Source organism: Idiotropiscis lumnitzeri, chromosome 1 (genome assembly GCF_059441095.1).
Source record: "Idiotropiscis lumnitzeri isolate Australia: NSW breed Sydney's pygmy pipehorse chromosome 1, RoL_Ilum_1.0, whole genome shotgun sequence".
NCBI lineage: Eukaryota > Metazoa > Chordata > Actinopteri > Syngnathiformes > Syngnathidae > Idiotropiscis > Idiotropiscis lumnitzeri.
Genome location: NC_142391.1, coordinates 6856293 through 6875788, shown reverse-complemented (window position 1 = coordinate 6875788; position 19496 = coordinate 6856293). Strand labels below are relative to the sequence as shown.

The 19496-nt window shown below is 41.7% G+C and overlaps 1 protein-coding gene across 6 annotated transcripts in view; it reads left to right on the top strand.

The window, feature by feature from the left end:
- The window catches only part of dph6 (diphthamine biosynthesis 6), a 192125-nt gene that overhangs the window by 141149 nt on the left and 31480 nt on the right, over positions 1–19496 (top strand). For all 6 annotated transcript variants that reach the window (XR_015846379.1, XR_015846377.1, XR_015846376.1 and 3 more), the window contains 9 exons: positions 344–417; positions 1994–2112; positions 9066–9127; positions 9350–9444; positions 10294–10387; positions 13176–13335; positions 14877–15002; positions 17270–17399; positions 17474–17648. Coding sequence is in view for 2 of the 6 variants with exons in the window: in XM_088313914.1 (XP_088170040.1) it covers positions 344–417; positions 1994–2112; positions 9066–9127; positions 9350–9444; positions 10294–10387; positions 13176–13335; positions 14877–15002; positions 17270–17399; positions 17474–17648 (1035 nt within the window). In the remaining 4 variants the exon portion in view is untranslated. The remainder of the gene's footprint in view (positions 1–343; positions 418–1993; positions 2113–9065; positions 9128–9349; positions 9445–10293; positions 10388–13175; positions 13336–14876; positions 15003–17269; positions 17400–17473; positions 17649–19496) is intronic.

Below are 19496 nucleotides of genomic sequence, written 5' to 3'. Positions count from 1 at the left end.
GCAGGTGACAATAAATGACGCTATTTTCAAGAAGAGACCAATGACGCTCACATGTGGACTCATAGCTAAATAAATAAATACATCTCCAGGGAGTATGGGCTGAACCACGGTGACTTTGATATGAGCAGAATGTAAACATCCTGACAGTGAATGGAAAGACTTGCCATGTGTACGTGCGCATGTCACCGAGTGTTTGTGTGTGGCTCGGGTCAGATTAGAAACACCATTGTACGTTGAGCAAACAGTATTGAACCCTCACGGGACGCCAACGTCATTGCCTTCGCTGAGCGTATCGCACGTATTGTAGAAAATGTATTTGAAGGTTCCTTCGTTCTCTCCACAGGAAAAGGAGGGTGTCGATGCAGTGTCTGCAGGGGCCATTCTCTCTGATTACCAGAGGGTCCGCGTTGAAAATGTGTAAGTCTCACAACACTCACGTATACGCACACGGCGGGTAAAAGACCACTTATTTTTTGTCTTTGATTAGTCTTTATTCCGGAATGGAGACGGGGGGGGGGGGGGGGCTAAAAGTTGTATTTCCCGAAACGCACTTTCTCAACAGCTGCAGCTGTAAGAAAGCGCTTTCCATACGGTGTAATATAAATTAGCAGGGAATTAGAACACAAATTAAAACACATAAAGAATAGATACCAGAAGAACAGCTGAACTGTGATAATCTCATGTTGAGTTGAAAGCTAAAGAATGCAAGTATGTCTTCAAACGAGTTTTAAAAGTGGACAATGAGGTGGCTTGCCTAACATTTAATGGAAGGTCATTCCATAGGGAAGGACCGGCAACAGAAAAGGCACGATCCCCCATGAGGCTGTGCTTTGTCCTCTGTACCTCCAGCAGAATTTGGTCGGTAGACATGAGGCTGCGGACAGGTGCGTAGGGGTGGAGGAAGTCGGAGAGGTACGCTGGGGCGAGGCAATTTAAAGATTTGAAGACAAACAGAAGTATCTGAAAGCGAACCCAAAAGTTCACTAGGAGCCAGTGAAGATAGGCTAAGATTGGGGTGATGTGTTCCGTCTTCCGAACTCCAGTTAGAAGACGAGCAGAAACATTTTGGATCTGTTGAAGGCGCTTGAACGAGGACTGGCTGACTCCAAAGTAAAGTGCATTGCAGTAATCTAGCCGAGATGTAACGAAGGCGTGGATTACTGTTTCTAAGTGCTGCTGGGAAAGAAAGGGCTTCACTGTAGCCAACTGCCTGAAATGAAATAAGCTGGACCGAACAACAGCACAAATTTACTGATCTAATTTAAAACCACTGTCCAATAGGGTTTTTTTTTTTCAGGGAAAAATGTGACTGAGTTTTTATGCATTATTATTTTTTTAGATGATATAAAACATTTGCAGTTTATTTATTTGTTTATTTATTTATTTATATTCGCTTTATGCCACTCTTCTTAACTAGGGTTTCCTGGATTGACTGTTCGTATATATTTTCTGTTGGCAGAAAACTGAATTATGACAAGAAAATTATTTTTATTCCTAATAATTATTAGTATATTATTTTTGAAGGAGAAAGTTTTGTAACAGTCTTATTTTTTCAATAATGTTAAATAATACAAGTATTATTTATTCTTTTTTGGGGGGGGGATAATTATATTTTAATAAAAAAAAACACAATATCAATGTGTCTTAAAATGATTATCAATCATACGTCTATGTGTGGCTCACAAAATGACCAGTTTCTCAATTTTTAGGCACACTATTTTAATATCTGTGGTGTTTAAAATTGCTTTTAAAAATCAGGAAAAAAAAGAAATTTCCACACTGAAGTAAAATTGGACTTGTTTTCTAAATATGAAAGAAAATATTGCTACAATATATTTTCACCACAGCGATATGTTTTTCCACAGCACTCAAAATTGAATTTTGTGGCCTTTTTTTTTTTCATTAAACCTCTGCAAGCTTCGGAATGTTCAAACTTCAGCTACCACTGAAATGACCACCCTTCCCCTTCTCACTTTCACCTGCCCCCCTCCAGGTGTTTGCGTCTTGGTTTGCAGCCTCTGGCCTACCTGTGGCGACGAGACCAGGAGTTGCTGCTCTCCGAGATGATATCATCTGACGTCCACGCCATACTCATCAAAGTCGCCGCCTTCGGTGTGATGCTTCCGCTTTTCTCTTTTTGTTTTATTTTTTTTTTTTGCCCTCAGTCACAATCCATTCCCCTCGCGGTCCGCTGTTTTCCCCTCTCCAGAGGCTTTGTGAAGTAGTCACGGGAATCGAAGCATTTCGATAAGTGACTGATAGGACGAGGGGAGAAGAAAGCGGGAAAAGCAGAATAATGACCTAATCGCGAACCTGTGGCTTAGCGCTGGTTGTCGAGACGTGTGCCAGAGGCAAAGGTATTGAAGCAGAGAACAATATGAGGAGATAAGGAGCGCCGAGGGTGGAGGGCGCGATCGCTGTTACGTTCAGCTGGCTGGCAGCCGAGAAGTAATCACAGGTGATCGGCCACCTCTTCCCGTTCACATTTATCCCGTCAATAAACGTCGCGCGTCCCTCGTCGTGCTGCTGCAACACCCGCTTTCCACACTGATAAAAATGGGCGAGCGCTCGTTTGCGTCTCTCAACCGCTTCCACGCTGAGGTAAATGCGCCGTAATCTGCGCCCTACCTGTCTGTTTTGGAGCCTGAGGGCGAGAAGATGAGTGACTAACAGGGAGCTGTTAAGGAAAGAAAAAAAAAAAAGTTCAACTTTTCTTGGGTGTTCAAATGTTCACTTTTATCAAAGTGGAGGCGCTGTTTGAAACTCCTTTGAGTTTCTTGGGGAGAAAAAATAATTCTGAGAACGAATCATCAGTCGTTATTTGGGCTGAACGATTTTGAAAAATAATTTAATTGTGATTGCGATTTAATAATTTAATTAATTTTTCATGATGCTCTTTCCATCAATTTGTTTAATTAAAAAAAAAAAGCAGTGCATTCATCTGTTACAATAAAAAGAAAAAAATATTGTTTTATGATAAAAAAATGTTTTGGTCTGATAGCTTTATGCTCAAATAAAGTCACATGATGAATGAATTAATACAAAATACAGTTTGTTTCGCCACTTCAATTAAAGTTGTTAACATACACTTGCAATCTTGTCAGCGTTTACAATTTCTGGAAATTTCATCAAACAAGTATCACGTTCACATTTCATGAAAATAATATTCTCGCCATCCTTAAATAATGGCTAATGTCATTTATTTTTCAGAAAACATGAAAAACGGAACAAAATTCTGATTATATTACATCTATTAATAATTTAATTTAACTTCTAGAAAGGATTGTTCATTTGGCTTGTCCAGTACGTCGCTGCCTCGTGTTGTCGGTGTGTAGCTAGCTACACATAACAGCGAAAAAGTTAGCCGTTAATTTAACCCGACGGCCATGTTATCCATCCTGTAGCTAACACTACATGATGAAAGACGTTTGAGTTATATACCCACAATGCTTTACTTTGCCCTTGTAAATTAAAATAACTACACTAAGCTGTTCTATAAATGTTGACATCCAGGGAACAAACATTCATGAAGTATTGGCACAGTTGGCTAGCTAACTCCACGTTGTCGTAGAAATTGACTGAGTAATTATAACTGTGTAACTCGCAATTGCGCAGGATAGCCTCTCATGGCGCGTACCGTAGTTCTCAAATAGTAGGAAGCGGGGACGACTCGACATGGTGGATGCCCAGCTGTGTTATTGGGTGTCGTTTTAGCTACATGCGTAAAGTAGCAGTAAAGCTGAAAAAAATATTTAACGCTGAGTACTTCAGTTTTCAACAATAATCTTCAAACATTTGTCATATTATACTTAGAAACACACTTCCTGAATTCACCGTACAACATTTAAGGGTACAATTCACATTAAAAAAAAAAAAGCGCCACACCTTAGGTAAGTCATTCACCGTGTAACTCTGCTCCTTCAACCATAAACAAAACTTCACCCGAGAGCAAATCCTCCACATTTTTGTGCAGATTATAATTAGAAAGAAACATCACCTCGGGTCTCTTTTTTTTTGGGGGGGGGGGGGGAGCGTGCAGTTAGGCCTCCCACTATATTGACGTACGTGTGTGGGGACATTCATGTGTTTTGACTACAGGTAAAAAAAAGTTGAAGAGATCTTATCGGATCTCCCCTGAGTCCTCACTTGTCCCCCGGCACAGGTAATTAGAAAGGAGACTATTGAATGGGGGGCCTTGAGGCAGTCCTCTTCTAATTGCAGCTGTTGGTGGAAGCAGGTCTGGGCAGTGACTTTTTAAGGGAGATTGTGTGACAGCACGACGGCGTACCTGGTGGCCTCTATGTGCATGTGTGTGTGTGTGTGTTTGTTTTCATGCATTGCAGGGACATTTGACCTGAATACACGCATGTGTGTGTGCGTGGGGGTGTGTGTGTTTGATTGTTGGAAATCGAAAAGGATAGCAGTTTGAAGGGATTTACTTAAAGAAATAAAAAAAAATTGCAAAGGTCAAAGTTTAAGTCTGCCTATGAAATGACAGCTAAAACAGCTTATGATATTCCGTCAAAATAATAAGTCGAAATGTGTCCCTGCGCTTTCCTGCCAAGTCAATAAAGATTAATATTCGTTCGTATGCGGCTCGGGAAGATAGGTGCAAATTAAAAGTGAATGGATAAAGAAAAGTATCTTTTTTTTTCTTAAAGGGAGGATATAGCTTGATGACAAATCCCCGTTGTAAAAAGACAGCTGTCCAAATGCGGGATAATCCCCTAAGTGAATTCTCTGCAAGTTTGAAATCTGTGCTGATGGCAGCTTAATACCATGTAACAGGAGAAAAGTACCGGTAGAAGGAAATGTCATCGTTGATATTTACGTATGTGGGCGAAATTGTCGGCATCCATCCGTTAAAAAACAAAAAAACGCTCCGCTGGTCACTGAATTAACTTGAGTCTGAGAATAAAAGTATTGAAGAGCCAACTTCAACTAAACTTCCAAAACACGATAAATCCATTTATATTATTTTGAGAAATAAAGTAATTAATTCACAGAGACTTGCTTCATCTGAGCATGTTCAACAGAATTTTCTGTTTTCACCAAATGGCAGAAAATTTTAAAATTTGGCTTGCATCAAATTTTGTAAACAAGACATTCACTGTCTGTAAACAAATGAAAGCAAAATCCATTTTTTCTGTGCCTCCAAATGACATCAAAACTAAATACGTGCTTCGTATCGCTAGAACGCGCAACAGTAATTGTCTATTCTGAAAGTCATGATCAAATATTCATGTCGTTCGTTAATCGATTGAGTCATGCTGGTGAGTAAGGGCGCCACGGGTCAACCAGTTAATTGGGCTTTTTTTCTAAAGATAATTGCCCCCCCCCCCCACACACACACACACCACCCTCTTTCTTCTTTTTAAAAATTTTTTTTTTTATTTTTAATTTTTTTTTTAAGCACACGTTCTTTTCCACTGGACACCCTGGGTAACCTTGGAGCTAAACTGAACATAACTTCATATAACACTTCAGTGCAATTAGTGTTCAAAGACTTTGGGTAAGTGGCTCCGATGGCAAGCTGACGGACGTTTAATAGTTTATTCCAGCTTCGTAGGTTCTTTTGAAGCGAAATCGCATGGAAAAAAAAATTCTCTGGAATCCCGTAATCATTGCATTTATTGATATTGTGTTGCTCACAACGTATGATCAATGCATCAATATGTGAGTTTTTTTTTAAGTTTCTCCCTTCTTTATTTGACAAATTTTCCATATAACCTGAGTCTTATCGTCATATGACTCGACTACGCTATCTTCCTCACCGCTTTCGGTTTTGCCCAAAAGACGAGGCGATAGCGAGCAGCTATTGTTTTGAGTGTTGTTTTAAAAGTGCTCCCCGACAAGGGAGGGGAGACGCTTATTCCATCCATTTAGTGGGCTTAAGTGCCACACGTCACAAATGTAATTTGCTCTGTGAAGGCGGGGATTAAAGCCGAGCTGTCACCAGATTGCGAGAATAACCCCGTGGATATGTGCGATAGCGCGCTCACAGCGAGGCTCGGTTCGGCTAAGATGGTATCTGCCATCTCCAGGCTTTTAATTCGACACACGAAAGGGAGCTCACAAGCGGTTTGAGCTAACTACGAAACTTCACACAAATAAACCTCTTCGTAGTGGGCAAAGGCCAACAAAACTAGAACAAAAAACGAACGGAAAGACTTCTAATTGGTTATTCTCGTCTGTATTGTCTTTTATGAATTGCTGCTTGCAATAAAATTTTTTTGTTGGTTTTGCGCATATTAGTATGAAAATGACATTTTAGAAGACAATTAATTAAAACGAAAAATAGTCAACAAAATCCTGAAAGAGCAATAGTGTAGTGCAGGGGTGAGCAAGCTTTTTGATTGATGGGCCACAACGGGTTCTAAAATTTGATAGATGATCCGGACCAGGAGGAGACTGATGAAATGTTTTGCGAACCATACCTCATCGGAGAAAAAAAAATACATTTAATTTTAAACGGAAATGAACAAAAGCATTACAACAACATTTCTGTCTTTGACACGCCACAGTATTTAGAACATAAAACATAAACAAGGTTTATTCATTTAATTTTTTTCAAGTGCGGCGGGCCAGATTAAAACATTTAACGGGCCGCATGTGGCCCCCGGGCCGTAGGTTGCCCAGTGTGTTTAATTGCTGTGTTATTCTGATTGTTAGCATGATTACGCAAAAACTAAACAACTGATTTTCCATGAAAAAAAAAGTCTTAAACTCTATCGATTAATTCCATCAAGCATGAAATCACCAATTGTGATATCAGTTTGATGTCGATCTTGAAAGTAACACACGGACTGGTTTTCATGTAAGTGTCAATAAGCAAGGTTACGCAAAAACTACACGTTTATTTTCAGTGGCACTTGATGTTTAAATGAGCATTCAGTATCATTGACGAGCACAGTGAGACGTTTTGATTGTTTACTTAAAATAACGTAAAAAAAACAAAAAAAACGAGTGTTTGTGTTACTTGATGTGCTAATCCCCCAAAAAACGTGCGTTATCCACAATAGATTCCACATTTTGCCCTGAGTGTCCACTTGCAGCGGGGCCTAGTCAGACAGTGAAGGGTAACGAAAATTTTTTGGGTCTTGGCAGATGTTCCGCGAAATACGAAGTGGTATTCCTTTTTATTCATTTACCTTTTAAACGTAGAATTTCGCCACCACAGAATCATGCATGAATTCCGTCACATGCCGAGCGTTGGGGCAATGTATCGATATTGCGATGTATAATATCGTCGTCTCTCACTATACTGTTTCAAGCCATCAGCATTAGAGATCGTTGGCGCGTACTCCCAATGTAGTGTCCGAGGTTTTCCTCGAATAAATTGATTATCAGGCAGTCGCTGTATTGTGATACTATCCCTAATGTCCACCCCCCGACACTGGATTCTTTAGTCGTGAAGTTCTCTACTTTTAATTGAGGGTTAAGCAATATGACAAAAAGTGTCTCCGGCGGAAATCCGATCGCACCTTTACCTTTATTTTGTTTCAGTACGGCTTAATTTGGTTTTGATCAACTGGTTAAGAGTGAGACAGCGATGAGTGTATTGCATTTAAAATAACGTGGCTGGCTGAAGATTCGTCTTTAACGGAAATCGTGAGCATCAATAAAGGCCTGTCAGGCGAAATGTGTTGACGTTCATGCTTTTTTTCTTTTTTGTTTACGTTTTTGGCACTTGCGAACTTTCGGTCTGAAGCCCTCGGCCTGTGAAAACGTCTCCATGCGGCAAATTAATCATTTAAGAGCCGCAAAGTTAATGAAACTATCAAAAAAAAAAAAAAAAAAGAAGTGGCATCCCCTCTGCAATTTGGAGCCAATTATGAAGATTTTGTTAAAAGACATGACTAATTATAGAGGATATTTAAAAGGGTTTGAATTTTAATGCGTCCCTCCTTATTACCTTTGTGGCGGGGTTAAGATGAGAGAATGTTGAGATTAGAAATTCTCACTCTAATTAAGAGCACGGGTCCCCCGGGATGAGAATAAGGGTGTGCTCATTCTACCGTGGCGCCCCCCCACCCCCGTTACAACCCCCACCTTGTGTTGGACCATCGTGAGATACAACTGGGATTAAGATGAACCCCAAATCCCGCCTTCACATCTCCCACCCGTGGCTCCCCACGGGTGGGCTCGCGCCGACTGACACTTTAACCTTTGAGCTTGTCAGGCCACGAGGGAAAAGATATTCTCACATTACAATTAACTTTGCTTCTTTAATTAGACACGTCGATGTGCCGGGGGAACCGTGCCGTGTAACGCCTCCCCCCTGAAGCCGGGCGAAGGCTTTTACGGCCATCTTGGCAATCATTAGAGGGTGGGTCAGTCACTTGTTAAAGATCACGTCAATCAATTAAAAGACATTTTCAGTCGTCGCGGGACATAATGATGCGATTGTGAGCGATGGAGTCTTCAGAGCTGAACAATTAGTTTCATTTGCGACTACAGTGAGAGGATGAAACACAATTTTGTCATCACACAACTTTAGGGACCTACACACCGGACACACCATCACTTCCCAGTTAGCTCGCCAGCTAGCTGCTGGCTAATGCCTTTCAAACCAGCGCGCTTGTTTTTGCCTCCAGCTAAGCCACGCCCCATAAATGACATCATATTGTTTACAAACTGTGATGGGATCTATATAGCCGCTTAAAGTAATCAAGTCACCCTCTCTTTTGGATTGCCATCGGATGTTGACGGTATGAGGCTGGGGAGAGTGAGGCATGCTGGGTAATAGACCCCTCTTTGGCTCCCCATGCCCTTGAGTCACTCCCGTGCACCGCGAGGGCAAAAGACAAAATAAATAACATCTCTTTCCACAGTTTATGTTCTCAAGGTTGAGCTAGATGAGGTGGGAATGTGCACGTATACGTATAAAATTGTGCGCATATGTTGCTTTTGAAAACTGTTAGCCTTGCCCGTGGATGTGTCTATAAACTACTTGCAAAGTCAAACAAGCAGATGCTGTATGCGGGTTTTGCTGCGTGTTTATGTCTGTCATCTTCGATCACTCATGTGGGATTCTTTCTCCCCCCCCCCAATGTGTGCGTTAGGCCTGGATCCCGACAAGCACCTGGGAAAATCTCTGGCTGACATGGCAGACTACCTCAAACAGGTCACGAACCCTTTTTGGATGCTCTAATTGGTCATGTTCTTGCAAGAACTGCTAAGGGTAAACATAAGGTATATTATGTTTATTCGAATTGCTAGTGTTTTTTGTGTGATTGTTTTATGTAATTCGGTTGAATGTAATTCAGCATATTTTCACAGGTTTTTTTTTTTTCTTTCCGTTTGATGTATATGCGATCTTTAAACAAGAGGTTTATCTTTTGCGTAGCTCTCCCAGAAGTATGGCGTCCATATTTGCGGGGAAGGAGGAGAATATGAAACCTTTACCTTAGATTGCCCTCTCTTCAAAAAGAGACTCGTCATGTGAGTATTGCCAATCAGAAATTCCACTTTACAGTTCTGACTCTATTTAACCAATTTAAAGCGAGAGGGGACAGCACGGCGAGAGGGGGCCTCACAGTGCAGAGGTCGTGGGTTCGATTGCAGCTTCGGCCTTGTGGAGTTTGCATGTTCTCCCCGTGGCTGCTTGGGTTTCCTCCGGGTACTCCGGTTTCCTCTCACATTCCAAAAACACGCATGGCAGGTTGATTGGACGCTCTAAATTGCCCCAAGACAGTGATTGGTTGTTCGTCTATTTGTGCCATGCGATTGGCTGGCAACCAGTTCAGGGTGTCCCCCGCCTACTGCCCGATGACAGCTGGGATAGGGTCCAGCACCCCCCGCGACCCTCGTGGGGAGAAGCGGTACATATAATGGATGGATAATGTGAGAGGATATTGAGGGCAGCAAAAAACAAAACAAAAACAATGCTGCAGAAAACTGGCGACTGTGGGGTGTGACACTGCATGTTCAGGGCTAAGACACAGCTGACCAGGTACTAAAATGTCAGGCGGTCCAAAGAAAGTGACACATTTTATCCAAAAGGAGACTAAGGGCAGCAAGAAAATACATTACTGTGGCAATAACTGACTATAAATGACTATAATATTGCACCTTCAGGACTGAGGCACAGGCGAGCGGGTGTTAAAAAGTCAGGAGGTCACTCGACGGAGACACATTTTAGCAAAATGGAGACTGAGGGCAGCAAAAATAAACAAGTGGAATGTCGTACTGCACGTTCAGGGCTAAAGCACAGCAGACCAAAAAGCCAAGGATCTCCCTTTTTTGACTTTGCGCCTCACCCTGACTCGAAACCTGTATTGCTTTTCCCAGCGATGCATCCGAGACGGTGATCCACTCCGCCGACGCGTTCGCTCCGGTCGGCTACCTGCGCTTCACCGCCATGCACACGGAGAGCAAAGCCAACGTGAGTAACACCGAGCCGTTTGGGCAGATGAGATCGACGCCATTCGACACGTTAGCGATGAACTTGACAGCAAAATAAGAAAAACAACAAAAACAAAAAGTTTGTCCCTCTTTGGTGTTCGTTGCTAGCAAAGCACTCGAAGGGCAAAACAAACAGAAGAACAAAAGCCTTTGGTGTGTGATAACTTTGCTCAGGAGGAGAGGAGGAGCACAGAACCGGAGGCTTGAGTTCAGATCAGCTTCCAGAGGGGCCACTCGTTCACATACTCGCTCTCTCTTTCTCTCTCTCACTCGCTCCCCTTTTCTCTGCCTCCTCCAGCCCCACATGGCCTACTTTGACGTCTGCAATATTCACTGCTGCCCCAAACTAGGCCCAGCTTAATAAACATGTCCCCTCGCATTAGGCCGCTTTGCATTCAGGTAGTAGGCTAAGTGGGCGCGGGCGGGGTTTGCAGGGATGCGGCATGAATTGTTTTTATTTTTATTTTTGCCCTTAATCAGAAGGAGCTCAAAAAAAAGAGCTGCAGGGCTGCATTTTTTTTATTTTTTATTTTAAGAGCATTCAATTGAACGGTCCCGATATGAGTATCATGGCGCCTTCATGGATACAAGAATCTAATTAGGTTGGGTTTGACTGTGTTTGGATTTCTGCTTCAACATACTACTTCGGGACACTGAAAACGATGCCACCGTGAATGCGTTAGTCAAAACAAGACATGCTGAACATCAACAATGGAAAACAAGGCTCTGCTGTATTTATTTCTGGACGTAAGCGGTCAAATATTATTCATGAGGTTACAGTGGCTGAAACAAAAGTGAAGGTTGTGGAGTCTCATTATGCTGCAACGGGCTAAGCTAGTTTGTACCGCTGAACTGTGAAGTTTATCTTCACTCAACTTTATTTATGGAGCACTTTAAAAACAACCACAGCTGCATACAGAGTGATGTGCATAAAGTGAAGAATGGACGATGAAAACAAAGACCGTTCAAAGAAAGAATTTAATAAATAGTATGAATAAAAATAGTTAGCATAATAAAATACTAAAACAATGCCGAGTGTGGAAAAAAAATAGAGGTGAAGGAGATCATTTAAAAATAAATAATTAATTGATAAATAAATAAAAGCACAAATCTTAAAATGAACTCTTCTTTAAAATGTACAGTGAGCCAGTGAAGGAAGGCCATCATTTGTGCTCCCTCCTCCGAGCTCCAGTTTTGGAACACATTTTTGAGCCTGCATCCACTTTAAAATATTTTTTATTGTCTTTATTAGTGGTTTGAAGCAGGGAGGTCAGTCATCTTCATATCGGGCCTCATTTCAGAGTTTGCCTCAGATGGCCGTTAAGACTCTTTAATCATGTACTGTAAAATGTTATTGTTATATATGCATAACAAATGGATTGCTAACTTGTTTTTAAATCAGAAGTCAGCGACCATAGTTATTGTAAAAAAAAAAAATAAGAAAAATTCTGCAATATCTGAATGGTATTATTTATTGGATCCGACAGTCTCAAATCATGGTAAATTTGATCAAGAATCATAGAAGTTGTTTGCACAAGATTTTATTTCGCGGGCCTCATAAAATGATCTGGCGTGCCGGATATGGCCCCGGGGCCTGAGTTTCACACCTGTGGTTTAAACAGTAAATCAATCCGATATTAAGACTTCCACGAAATATTCAGGCTTAATTTAACTCCTCTGTGTCAGTCCAAATCTCACTACCATGCATTTTGGGTCCGCGCTAGCCGATGGCATCACGTGTCCGGCTAAGTCACATGATTTGAACGTCTCACATTAATGTACGAAACTGTATGATCGCATGGACGAAACGTGTTGTGCTTTTTGTTGCCTTCTGCATGTCATCATGTTGTGTTGTGCATGTGGGTTGAGGGGGGGGGTTTGGGTTGTTATGGACAGAAAACATACCCCCGTCGCACACCACCCGTGACCCCGCAGCCTTGCACCCCCAAGCTATATATTTCCTCACCCCCTACTCACATCACATGCCATCCCACAGCCCCCGCCCCACCCTTAGGATGCTGGGGGAAGAGCAGGAAGATCCAGGGATAGTTGAGACGGCGGCGAGTGGGGGGGGGGGACCAGGGGAGAACCTGCCCCGGTTCAGCCTTCTGAAGCTCTTCTCGTCAGGGTGACAGATCGGCGGTGACACCAGCACTAGAGGAGACGGCACCGGGCTCGGGGGGTGGGGACGGACCGCCGTCATTTGCCCTCCGTTAATGCTAGTCAAGCTATTTTTCATGCTGGCAACGAGAGGAGAGGGGCTGAAGTATAATTAATTTGATTATCTTATGGCCTAATGCAGTTGACAGCGGATGCAGGGGGTGCAACGGCGGCGGCGGCGGTGGTGGTGGGGGTGGGGGTGAATGAGTTTTGGGCATGGTGACGGGGGGTGTGGATGAAATATGAAATATGTATTTAAATGCGGCGGCCGTAGTAGCAGCAGGCTTTGGCAGGTAATACGCATGCCTCGAGAGAATGCTTATGATTTGTGATTTAAAGGCGAGGCGAAAAGATAAAGGCGAAAACAGCGCAGCCGCGTGGTCGTCACATTTGACTGACAGCCGGCGTGATTGAATCTATGCTCTCCCAACACACAAGTATGTCAGTGCCTCGTTTCCATATTCATTCACCTTCAAGTTACGTGCGTCCGGGCCCTCTCAAGACTGACACGCTTTGAAAAGGTTGAGCAATTATGCAGCGTTTTGTCTGTTTTGGCCTCATGTATCGCCACCCCCCCACCTCATACGCACTGTCACCCCTAATGGCAGGATGCGGTGGCGCGAGCTGTGGCCCGCGCTCGTTGTCCTTGCCAGAGCGCCATTGACAAGATGACGGAGGAGGCGGAATATGCTGATGGAGCCGGAGACGACCACCATCACCAGCGACGATTTACATCAGACGCTGACCTTAGTTGTCAGCGAGGCCACGGTGAGATTCGCGTATTGTTCCAGCATGCGTGCAGCCGTGTATTTATGTCATATCCGTGCGTGGAAAGGCGGGGGGTGATGTCACATGATATCCATGTGCGTTCCACGGATCTGTGCCATGTGCATTGCGATGCCTCCGTGTTTGAGTGACTGCTTGACAGTCAATACATTTCTATCACCTCTGCGCATGCACGGATTAGCTCCTGCATAGGGTACTTGAGGGTCAGAAGGAAAGATACCACCTAGATCAGGGATGGGCAACTTAAATGCTGGAGGGGGGCCCATAATTTTTCATCAGTGCAACTTGGGGGCGAAAAGAACCATGTACTTTTTAATCAGATGTATGACAAAACTGCTGTCCTAAATATGGACAAAATACGAGCAAAATGTGTGCCCTTAATATGTTGCATTTTTTAATAATAAAATTGTCAATGCACGTATAAACGATCCACTCTCCTAACCACAAAACTAAAAGTTTGAAGCAAACAACAAAATGACCACATACTGTATTTTTTTTTTTTACAACGCAAAAAGGCTCTCTCGCATAGAATGAACCATTCAAAGACAACACAAAACTGCTGAACAATAAACACCCCTGAAGTGAAGTAATTTATTTTGTACATTTTTTGTCAAAAATCAACTAATACAAAATCTGAACATTATCGAGGTACTGTGGTTATCCTGCATTTCATTCCAATTATTCCACAAGAAAACTATTCGGTCTACTCACATTGTACGGCAGTATAAAACCCAGTGTGAGTGCAACTAAGGTATGTCTGCCATCTAGTGGTGATTGGTGATATTACAATCTAATCGACCCCTTTTTTGCTTAAGAAGCGAAGTGTACACAGATACCAAGAATTAGACCAAATTTCTGCGTTTTCCCTTACTTGTGATTCAAGTTGACAAAGGCCCAATTTTCAGATGTCTTGAAAAAAAATTATCTGTTGAAAGTGATGCAGTGGTGACTTGAATTTGCACAGATCTAATCAGATGAATTGGATTGTCAGATATTTTACATTTGATGCAAAATCAGTGATGGGTTGTCATGTCATAACTTGTCATTTGATCAATGACGTCATTGATCGGAACACGTTCCCGTTCGCTCCAGGGATGTTCTGTGCTGCCATCGTTAATAATCCAAGGTTTCTCATCTTATAAAGTTGGATTTTTTTTTAATTTGTGTCCAATATTTGTTAATAATTAATTCTAAGTAATTTACAGTTGACAACTATTGTGGTGTGCCAGTCTTTTTACTTTTAATCTGCTGATATTAGATTCTTTTAAAATTAATCAAAATCAGCAGAGTTTTACATTTTTCTCCCATAATCTTTTTTTCCCCCCATATCTTTATTGTGGTAGCATTTAGGGACCAAAACTGTTATTTTCGATTTCATAATTGATTAATTGGTTGTCCGAATTTTATTCTGCCAAAAAATTGAATCAGCATCAGCCTAAAAACATTCTTATTTGTCAGGTCCTGGGCTATTCCAAAAATGCTAACGCTCTCCCCTTCCTCCATATTCAAAACACTCCCTGCAGATGTGCCCCCATCCTGCTCTTCCAGAACTTCTCGGGGTTATCAATGGATTTCTGGCATCAACGGTCTGCAAAGCCAAGACCCCGGCATCCAAAGCCAGACTGCGGCAGCTTTTGCACTCCTGAAAAGTAGGCAAAGGAACTTGTTTAAAATGTTTATGAACCCCTCTCTATTGGCACGTTTTGGTTGGCTAATGGGGAATGATGATGTTCTGTTTTTTATTATCTGGACAGCCAAGCGTACGAACGGCATGAAACGCAATCTCTCATTGGTTGGGTGGATTTTTTTGTTGTCGTCCATCGTAACGTTTTGGCTAATCTAGAAATGTCCTAATTAAACACCCAAGCTAACGCTAGCTGACCCGCAGGTCTGGACGCTGCAGTATTAGAGTGCATATTTTCCATTAATTTCACAGAGGAAGGATGATTTGAGATAGCAACAAGCTCACTGAATAACTTAAAGGCACAGTTGTACTGCTCACCACTCACGTTTTTTTGTTGGCTAAATCCGTTTCTACTCATTACACCGAAGAACCTCTACAAGTATAACGCACTTGCTAACGTTAGCTCATGTTGTTCATGTGTCTTAGTTTTGTACACTGGAGCATTGTCTCCTCATTTTATCTTTTGACAAGAACTTGCTATTGAAGCTTTTAGCAAGAGCGAGCACTACAAGGTACCGAGTGCTAGCTAACGTCTGCTAGATTTTATGCTGCGCTTTAGCTATTGATGCTGCAGTATTATACGCCGCAGTCTTTGGTTTTCTTGCTCCTCTCTGTATCCTCTTGGATTAAATTTGTCTACTTAAGTGCCAAATTGTTTAGGACAGAACTTAATCTGTCCATTCATACTTTTTAAAGTTGCGCTGTGTATTTTTTAACTACTCTTCCTACACAAGCACTCCGAGAGACTCTGTTGCTCCCCTCCATCCCTTCCTTCTTCTGGCTCGGTTAGCATGCGTGAGGTGTCGCAACAAAAGCCTGACTGAGGTCTTGTCCCGCGTTTAAAGCGCTCGACAAACCCAGCTGGAGACCAAGGCCTCTTGTCAGATGCTATGTCGGCGGCTAGAGCGGAATAGCAAACAGCAACCTCGCCACCAAACAAGGACAAGTTCTTCAAATGTACCCCGAGACGCTTCTTCAACGCAGGCGTCCAGACAGTGCAGTCACATTGGGCGGGGTTATCGTTGTTGCCCTGCAGATGTTTTAAAGTGAGCGCTTTTTGTCTATCTGTAGTTCCCCTGCTCTCTCTCGCTCTCTTGCCGCTGTTTTTTTTTTTTTTGATGGAGAAAGAGCAGCAAAAGATGAAAAGCATATTTAATGTTTATCGCGGTGCTGGGCTGAATTGCCTGCACGGCGTCGAGACAATATTAAACAAGTTAATATTTAATGAACGGCTTCTTTGTATGAGGATGAAGTAGTGCGAGACGGTGGTGTTGGCAAAGGCAAAACAAACTTGAAGCTCTTTCAAATGATTGCAAGGGGAGACTTGGCTTTGAGCGCTTTTTTTTTTTGTGTTGAGCCTGTGTTTGCACTCGACATGCACGCACGCTGCGCACGCTTACAGGGAGGGACAAACACCATTAGCGCTTTACTGCGGCTTCAGTCGTGTTAAAAATACATCAACAAAACGATCTTCAGCACAAAGCCGATGCTTTGCAAATGCACAGGTTGGCTTTATTGCTAAGCACTGCCTGGAGGAGCCACACATCCACCCCAAAAAAAAAAATCATGTTGAAGCACGCATACTTGTGCAGTAGAGCGCATTGTTGCAGCTAATCTTCAAACCGAATTGCTTATATTGACCATTCAGAAGTTTTGTTGTTGTGTTTTGTTGCTGCCTGTTGGATACACGTCCGTGTTTTTCCTTCAGAATTGTCCGTACAAAGAAGAAGCTAAAATATTTTTGTTTTGTTTTTCTGGAACTGACTCAAACTACCAAACTCAAAATCAGCGCAAAAAAAAATAATAATTTGATTTTTTTCTATATATATATACATATATATATATATATATATACATACATACTGGTATATTTAAAAAAAACATTTGTCATGCATAATTACTCATTCTCACTATCCAGTTAAAAAAAAACGTCAGAAATTTTCTTTAAGTTAAATAAAACATATATATATATATATATATATTTATTATTAATATTTATTATATTTTATTATTATTATTATTATTATAAATATATTTATTATTTATATATATATTTTATATATATATATATATATATATATATATATATATATAAAACATATATATATATATATATATATATATATATATATATATATATATATATATATATACATATATATATAAATATAAATGTATGTTTGTATACATGCAGCATTATGCCGACTCACACTGCTGCACGATGTGTTCCAGGTGAGCTGGATGCCAGAGGCTGGAGCCTGAAGGACATCGTCCTTGTTCACCTGTATGTGAACAGCATGGAGGACTTTGGTCCACTCAATGCCGTGTACAAGAAACACTTTGGCACTAACCCTCCTGCCAGGTACAAACGCATCGCATCTCCAAACCACTTCATATTCAAAGTGCTCGTTGTAAAACACTCCGTTTGCCATCCAGGGTGTGTGTCCAGGCCTCGCTGCCTGCTGGCCATCTGCTGCAGATGGACTGTCTCCTCCAGAAGTGGACCGAGCCGGCCGCGGAGGACTGCTTTCATCGGAGAGAAGCGCTGCACGTGCAGAGTCTATCTCACTGGGCCCCGGCCAACATAGGGCCCTACAGCCAAGCCCTCAGGGTAAGAAGTCTACACTTTGAGATAATGTGGATGTTAGGATGGTGTATAAATATATATACATATATATATATATATATATATATATATATATATATATATATATATATAGAGAGAGAGAGAGAGAGAGAGAGAGAGAGAGAGAGAGAGAGAGAGAGAGAGAGAGAGAGAGAGAGAGACAGAGGGTGGAAGGAGAGAGGGAGAGAGAGAGAGGGGGAGAGGGAGAGAGAGAGAGAGGGAGAAAGAGAGGGAGAGAGAGAGAGAGATTTTTGTTTATTGTTACTGTCCAGTAAAAAGCATGTATCACCTCTTTGTGTTTTCCACTTTATTTTAGCTCAAAATATCATTTTTAAAATAATTAAATTAAAATTACATGAATACAATTATTTAAAAAGTTAATTAAAATGTAATTTTGTTGTGATATGTAAAAAAATATATATAATAATACATTGGAATGGTCAGTTAGATTTGTTAGACGTGTCCGTTAGACATTTTTTTTTGTTTGCCTTTTTTTTTCTTTTGTTTTTTTTCTTATTGCTAAATCAGTTTGTTTGAAGTGAAACTCATTCAGCTGGAGCATAGTCCAGCTGTAAATGTGACACACATTGATAAGTTACCCATTTGCTTTTTTTTTCAGTGATTTTCCACAATGTGCTTCTCGTTTTTAAGTGACACATCACAGACAGGAGTTATGATTGTTGCGTTTGTGTTCTGGTTTGCAAAAAGCATAACGTCAAATTGGTGGACAAATGGAGGGATTCAGAGGATCTTAGCGGACATTCCCATGATGCGTAGTTACATGATGCTTTTTATGTATTTGCCTCCGTTGCTGTTTATGTGTGCTGCAGCGTATGATTGTGGTTTTGTATGATTCTGTATTTTGTCCCGCGCTGTCGGAAGCGAGTCTCCATTTTTGTCACTCGGAGCCCAGAAAGAATGTCATATCCCAACGTCGGAGCCGGGGGAAGTGCGGTTCTGTGGTTGGGTACTCGCCCCCGCGTTTTTTTTTTTTTTTTGTTGTTGTTTGTTTGTTAGTCTACCCAGTGTGTATTATCTAGGATTACACTTGTCAAGGTACTGTCAACAAGGACAGTGTCCATCTCCTGCTCGCTGTCCTTGATGCCGCTGCCAAATCTGTGTATGAGTTAGAACACGTGTGGATTAGCTATTCGCTTAGATGCTTTGACAGCGCGGATGGCCGTGACTCAACACAGCTTGCGGACTCGAGCACACTTCGGATTCCTGACATCTACAGCCTGGAAAGTTGTCGCCATGTTGGCTTTACCCAAGGGCCCACTTGCGCGACACTGTTTTTAAATTTTGCAGTTTTTTTTTTTTTTTTGGCGGGGGGGGGCATTTTGTGTTATGTTTTAAAATTGGAAAGACTAGCGTTATGCATCTGAGTGAATCTGTTTTCCCAAATATATTCCTGGAATGCTCACGTAGAAGTCTAAATTCTCTCTCATGAGGCTACTTCTCATCAAAAAGTTCAAGACTCAAAAGGGGGTCAGACATACGGCCCGCGGGCCGGATTAGGCCCGTAAACAGGTTAATTTGCATCTTCATTCACAGTGGTTGTTCTTTTCAAAGCTCACAAACAAATTACAATCAAGGGATCATCTAGCCGGGATGGTCCATTTTTCACTAACAAGCTCAATTTATTGATTTTTTTTTTTATGTCAAGAACATGATATTAGCTTGCATTGTCAAGTTTATCGATTTGTTTTGGAGAAAGCAATCCAAAACTAACACCTTGGTAATAAGGAATATGGCCACGCCCCCTTATCTCTTCTCGTTTTGGTGGGAGTCAACACGATGCGTTCCGAGAGGCTTTTCTTAAGTTAAATTTTT